This window comes from Phytophthora cinnamomi (assembly GCF_018691715.1).
Source record: "Phytophthora cinnamomi strain GKB4 chromosome Unknown Contig19, whole genome shotgun sequence".
Classification (NCBI taxonomy): domain Eukaryota; phylum Oomycota; class Peronosporomycetes; order Peronosporales; family Peronosporaceae; genus Phytophthora; species Phytophthora cinnamomi.
In genome coordinates, this window is record NW_027150952.1 from 984,126 (window position 1) to 990,901 (window position 6,776).

The 6,776-nt window shown below is 57.3% G+C and overlaps 3 protein-coding genes across 3 annotated transcripts; all 3 read left to right on the forward strand.

Annotated features, from left to right (window-relative positions):
- Positions 1-1,737: 1,737 nt before the first annotated feature.
- On the forward strand, positions 1,738-2,145 carry IUM83_13085 (putative secreted RxLR effector peptide protein; the record flags this gene model as incomplete). The annotated part of the gene is made up of 1 exon (XM_067937743.1): positions 1,738-2,145. The coding sequence occupies one exon, from the start codon at positions 1,738-1,740 to the stop codon at positions 2,143-2,145; it is 408 nt and encodes a 135-aa protein (XP_067795709.1).
- A 72-nt stretch (positions 2,146-2,217) lies between these two features.
- On the forward strand, positions 2,218-2,976 carry IUM83_13086 (Secreted RxLR effector peptide protein; the record flags this gene model as incomplete). The annotated part of the gene is made up of 1 exon (XM_067937744.1): positions 2,218-2,976. One exon carries the CDS (start codon positions 2,218-2,220, stop codon positions 2,974-2,976), a length of 759 nt encoding a protein of 252 aa, XP_067795707.1.
- A 288-nt stretch (positions 2,977-3,264) lies between these two features.
- Positions 3,265-6,606, forward strand: IUM83_13087 (ATP-dependent chaperone ClpB; the record flags this gene model as incomplete). Its single annotated transcript, XM_067937745.1, has 4 exons — positions 3,265-5,493; positions 5,593-5,773; positions 5,851-5,904; positions 5,996-6,606. 4 exons carry the CDS (start codon positions 3,265-3,267, stop codon positions 6,604-6,606), a joined length of 3,075 nt encoding a protein of 1,024 aa, XP_067795837.1.
- Between the last annotated feature and the right edge of the window lie 170 nt (positions 6,607-6,776).

Consider the following 6,776-nt stretch of genomic DNA (forward strand, 5'->3'; position numbering starts at 1 on the left):
GATATTACGTGTGATGAACGTAAATATTATTCCTCCTAAACTTGATTAAGTACGAAACGGGAACTCACGTAAACGCCAACGGGAACGGGAACAAGTCGACGGGAACGGGAACAACGCCAATTCACGTAAACTGGGTTTACGTCCCCATCACTAGTAGCGATAGGTAAGCGGGGACAGCGAGCTGCGGACTGGCAGCTCGATCCTCAGTTGCGATTTGTTGCAGGGCTGCAACAAGTTAAGACTACAATACACCGAAGACACAGGCTGCGGACTTTTAGTGCGGAACGAGGGCGACGACAAGTTGTCAGCAGTAAGAGGAGGTAAGCGATGGAGGGGCTCGCACAAAGATAAGAGGACAGTGGCGAGTAGGGCGGCGGGACCGTGGAGAGAGACCACGGGGGTTGAGGTGCACGAGTAGCGCCTTGGCCGAGGGGCGATGGGGACCGCGTGTGCCCTCGGGCGAAGGACACCCTCGTCCGCTGCATGTTGACCGGGTTTTGCTGGAAGCAGCTGGCGGGGCTACCCGACCGTCGGTGCCGACAACGCTTCCTCCCAGCCATCCCTATCCCCGTCTGGGCCAGTAGCTGCCTGGTCACCACTGTACTGCCTCGTGCTGGTAGCCGCCGGATCTAACGCTTCCCGCCTAGGTGTTTGTAAAAGGTCGACGATGCAATGTAATCGGTCAGCTGGCTGCCGACCCGTAATGGGAAAAGCAGCATAGGTGACGAGTTACCTACAGAATATTAGTTTTTTCTCACGACCTGTGGAGCCTACATTCATACCCAGTCCAGAAAGCTGGTCTCCCAGGATTACGGTATCTGTATATATAGCCGTGCTTAGAATCAAGTAATCGTGTTTCTTAACGCGAATTCTGTGCTAGATAAAAACGTGTGCTGCCAAACTACCATTATCAGGCAGATGCTTCGCGCTAATTGCGATTTCGATGTGTCCCAAACGTTACCTGTAATTGGGAATACATTTCGTGACGAATCAAAGTTTGTGAGGCTGGTAAACCAGCAAACTGTTCTCCAGGATTACGGTACATATACATGTATCTCTACACAGTGATATTCAGAGCACATCTTGTGATTATAAGGCAGGTGTTCTTGCCCCATCCAATACAGGCTCACACGAATCGAGTCTTCGTTGGAAGGGAGGTTGCAAACAGAAGACTCGCCAGTTTGCAACCTCCCGTCCAGCACACAAATGCGTGTGAGTTGCGTAAATTGTCTAGCTGCAGTTGCGCTTTTGGCAAACACTGTTACGTCGGCGGGACAAGATGACCTTGTGAACAGCGCCAACTTTCAAGCCCGGCCTCGTTTATACAATGTGAAGCAACAAATTGTATCTAGCTCGAGGTTCCTCAGGGTATATCCATACGACATCTCAGGCGAAGAGAGAGGGGGCGTTCCTTCTTCTGTTGTTGAAAAAGCCAAATCCATGGTAACAACAGTTTCGGCGAAAAAGCTTGCGGCTTAGCTCAACAAAGGGAAATCAATTGACGATGTTTTCATACGGCTGCGACTTGCCAAGGCGGGAGACAAACCGTTTGACAACCCGCAGTTCCTCACTTGGCTCAATTACGCGGACGACATAACTACGAGAACCGGAAAGGAAGTGTCACCTATCGCGACATTAACAGCTCAATATGGAGATTACGCGCTGGTAAAGGTTCTGGAAGCAGCGAAGAAGGTCGAAGCGACAAAGGGCACTGCTACAAGGCTAGAAGTTGAACAGATGCAGAGATGGCTAGCGGGTGGTAACACTGTCGACGACGTCTTCAAGCTGCTAAAACTGAACAAGGCAGGAGATGATCTACTCATCAGTCCCTTGCTGGATACGTGGAGCACCTACATGCAGATCGCTAACAAGGAGAACCCCGCCAAAAAGACGACACTATTCGCGACGCTGACAGCCCACTATAGTGACAACGGTCTGGCTCGGATGATTGAAGCGGCCAAGAAGGTGAAAAGCAAGGCGAATACTGCCAAACGAGTCGAGGTGACGCAGATACAAACATGGCTGGGGAATAAGCAAACCCCGGGCGACGTGTTCAAGTTGCTGAAGCTGAACAACGCAGTGGATGACGTATTGACCAGCCCAGCTTTGAACACGTGGAGCAACTACTTGAACGTGTTCAACTAGGAAAACCCCGACAAGAAAACGACGCTGATCGCGACGCTAACAGCTCATTACGGCGACGGAGGTGTGACCAGGATGCTTGACGCCGCAAAGAAGGTCGAAGCGACAAAGGCCATCGCGACGAATTTGGAGACTGCGCAGATTCAACACTGGCTAAGCAGCAGGAAAATGCCAGACAGCGTCTTCACGCTGCTAAACCTCGACACGGCCGGTGAGAATCTTCTTGCAAACCCGCTCTTCACAACCTTTACAAAATTCACAGATGCATTCCATGCGAAGAACTTGGGCTCGAAGATGGATACGATCTGGATTGTACGCGATCACTACGACGATTTTGACGTGGCTAAGATGATTCTTGCCGCGGAGAAAACCTCGAGCTCGGCAAGTGCTGCGAAGCGGATGGAGGGTGTGCTGTTCAAGAACTGGATGGCCTCCCCCAATACCCCGGACGATGCATTTAAGACACTAAAACTCGACCAAGTGGGGATTGACAAGCTGTTCGAGGACCCAATGTTCAACTACTGGATGAAATTCATGGACGACTACGTTAAAGCCTTCCCGGCGAAGAATAATAAACGGGCGATGTTGGTCACGACTTACAATGACCAACACCTTTGGAGATTGATTGAAGCCGCAAAAAATAACCCAGAGACAAAGGAGATGGGTGCCAAGTTGGAGGCCGAGACACTCAAGCAGTTCATTTTCGCTAAAAAGCAGCTGATCGACGTGGCGAAATTGATGAACGTGAAGGAGAAGACCGACGCGAACTGGAAGCTGTGGAAAAAGTACATGCAGGACTACCACAAGTACTATGTGAGAGAGATCACGACGTAACTTCGATCAACCCCCGCTCGTCAGACAGCTTCACCGACTTCCTGACAACAACAAAAATAGAGCTTGCTTTTTGCTTGTCATATCTCGAGAAGAACACCAACATTGCTCCTTCGAACATTCTCGTCTTCCCGTCATTGGTCGCTCTCGTCGAACATTCTGGATCCGTCGACCTCTGATTGGCTCCTCTCTCCCAACATTCAAGATACTGCTTCCCACCCAGGTCAGTCTGCAATCTGCGGCCTCGCACTCACTTGACTTCAAGATACCCGAGCGACCATCACTCTTTCCATGCTGCTCGCCCTCTCTCGCGCCGCCCTGCGCCCTTCCTCGCGGCTGGTGCTGGCGCGCCGCGGCCTGGCCTCCATGGGCGCGTCGCAGCCCTGGATCAACCCGCAGAACGTGCCGCAGGGCGAGAGCCTGGCCAAGTACGGGCGCGACCTGACGGCCGTGGCCAGGGCCGGCGACCTGGACCCGGTCATCGGGCGCGAGGACGCCATCCGCCGCGCCACGCAGATCCTGTCGCGCCGCACCAAGAACAACCCGATCCTGATCGGCGAGCCGGGCGTGGGCAAGACGGCGGTGGCCGAGGGCCTGGCGCAGCGCATCGCGCTGGGGGAGGTGCCCGACAGCCTCAAGGACAAGAAGGTGGTGGCGCTGGATCTGGCGGCGCTCGTGGCCGGCGCCAAGTTCCGCGGCGAGTTCGAGGAGCGGCTCAAGGCCGTGCTGAAGGACGTGGACGAGAGCCAGGGCCAGGTGATCCTCTTCATCGACGAGCTGCACACGCTCGTGGGCGCCGGCGGCAATGAAGGCTCCACGGACGCCGCCAACATGCTCAAACCGGCGCTGGCTCGCGGCGCGCTGCACTGCATGGGCGCCACCACGCTGGACGAGTACCGAAAGTACATCGAGAAGGACGCGGCGCTGGCCAGGCGCTTCCAGCCCGTGCTCATCTCGGAGCCCAGCGTCGAGGACACGGTCACGATCCTGCGCGGACTCAAGGAGAAGTACGAGGTGCACCACGGCGTCCGGATCGCCGACAGCACGCTCGTGGGCGCCGGCGGCAATGAAGGCTCCACGGACGCCGCCAACATGCTCAAACCGGCGCTGGCTCGCGGCGCGCTGCACTGCATGGGCGCCACCACGCTGGACGAGTACCGAAAGTACATCGAGAAGGACGCGGCGCTGGCCAGGCGCTTCCAGCCCGTGCTCATCTCGGAGCCCAGCGTCGAGGACACGGTCACGATCCTGCGCGGACTCAAGGAGAAGTACGAGGTGCACCACGGCGTCCGGATCGCCGACAGCACGCTCGTGGGCGCCGGCGGCAATGAAGGCTCCACGGACGCCGCCAACATGCTCAAACCGGCGCTGGCTCGCGGCGCGCTGCACTGCATGGGCGCCACCACGCTGGACGAGTACCGAAAGTACATCGAGAAGGACGCGGCGCTGGCCAGGCGCTTCCAGCCCGTGCTCATCTCGGAGCCCAGCGTCGAGGACACGGTCACGATCCTGCGCGGACTCAAGGAGAAGTACGAGGTGCACCACGGCGTCCGGATCGCCGACAGCACGCTCGTGGGCGCCGGCGGCAATGAAGGCTCCACGGACGCCGCCAACATGCTCAAACCGGCGCTGGCTCGCGGCGCGCTGCACTGCATGGGCGCCACCACGCTGGACGAGTACCGAAAGTACATCGAGAAGGACGCGGCGCTGGCCAGGCGCTTCCAGCCCGTGCTCATCTCGGAGCCCAGCGTCGAGGACACGGTCACGATCCTGCGCGGACTCAAGGAGAAGTACGAGGTGCACCACGGCGTCCGGATCGCCGACAGCACGCTCGTGGGCGCCGGCGGCAATGAAGGCTCCACGGACGCCGCCAACATGCTCAAACCGGCGCTGGCTCGCGGCGCGCTGCACTGCATGGGCGCCACCACGCTGGACGAGTACCGAAAGTACATCGAGAAGGACGCGGCGCTGGCCAGGCGCTTCCAGCCCGTGCTCATCTCGGAGCCCAGCGTCGAGGACACGGTCACGATCCTGCGCGGACTCAAGGAGAAGTACGAGGTGCACCACGGCGTCCGGATCGCCGACAGCGCGCTCGTGGCGGCCGCGACGCTGGCCAACAGGTACCTGACGGAGCGCAAGATGCCGGATAAGGCCATTGACCTGATGGATGAGGCCGCATCGAGGCTGAGGCTGCAGCAGGAGAGCAAGCCCGAGCCCATCGAGAAGCTGGACAGGGAAATTATCCTGCGACGCATTGAGATCGAGGCGCTGCGCAAGGAGACGGACGCGGCGTCCAAGAAGCGCATGGCCGCGCTGGAAGAGGAGGTGAAGAAGGCGTCCGAGGAGCTGCGCGTGCTGATGGACGAGTGGAACGCGGAGAAGCACAAGCTCGAGGAGATGCAGCAGGCCAAGCGCAAGTTGGAGGAGGCGCGTCGGGATCTCGTGGCGGCACAGAATACTGGCAACTACGCCCGGGCGGGCGAGTTGATGCACTCGGTCATCCCGAAGCTGGAGGCCGAGGTGGCCCATGAAGAGCAGGAGGAAGAGCAGATCAAGAAATCGGCGACGAAGAGTAGGACTGCGCTCGGAGATGCTGTGACGTCGGATCACGTGGCCGAGGTAGTGGCGCAGACGACAGGCATCCCCGCATCAACACTCATGGAAGGCGAGAAGCAGCGCCTGCTCAAGATGGAGGATCAACTCAACCAGCATGTAATCGGCCAGGAGGAGGCGGTGAAGGCTGTAAGCGATTGCGTGCGTCTTGCTCGCGCCGGACTTCACGCGCACAACCGCCCGCTGGGTGTGTTTATGTTCTTGGGCCCTACTGGCGTCGGCAAGACCGAGCTGACAAAGTCACTGTCGGAATTCCTATTTCAGACTCCGCAGGCGCTAACCCGCATCGACATGTCGGAATACATGGAGAAATTCAACGTTAGCCGTCTAATCGGCGCCGCTCCGGGATACATTGGGTATGAAGAGGGCGGTCAGCTCACGGAAGCTGTACGCCGTCGCCCCTATCAAGTTGTCCTGTTCGATGAATTCGAGAAGGCACACCGAGACGTTAGCAACATGTTGCTACAGGTTCTCGATGAAGGTCGTCTGACTGATTCGCAAGGCCGAGTGGTAGACTTCCGCAACACGGTGATCATTCTGACAAGCAACCTGGGCTCGGAGATCCTGGCTGGGCTGCCAGAAGGCGCTCCGAGCTCCATGGCCGAGAGCGAAGTCGTGAGTGTTGTGCGCTCTCACTACGCACCCGAGTTCCTCAACCGTATCGACGAGCTCGTACTGTTCAACCGTCTGAAGAGAGAGGACATTCGCTCGATCGTAGATCTGCAGTTGCGCCAAGTCGATGCGCTGTTGGAGGAGAAGGAGCTGGCGATGAAGGTAGACACGGAGGCGGAGGACTGGCTGGCGGACGCTGGCTATAGTCCTCTGTACGGAGCACGTCCGCTCAAGCGCCTGATTCAGCAATACGTGCTGAACCCAATGGCCGTGAAGCTGCTCGAGGGCTCAGTTGCACCGGGGCAGTCCCTTGTTGTGAGGGCAAACCCGACTTTCGACGAGGACCTTGTGAAGAACGCGAAGACTGCCAAGCCTTTGCTCCGTTTCGGCCGAGTAAGAAAGCATTGAGACTTTCGTGAGTGTATCGATGCAGACAGGAAAATAAAATTTTGTTGCAGGCTAGGCTTCCCTTGCGAGGAGCGAATAAAATATACAAAAAGTTGCGTAGCACGGATGTAGCATAATACATATTCTACTAGTAAGTAAAAATGATAAAGCCACGACTATTTCCTGACCAA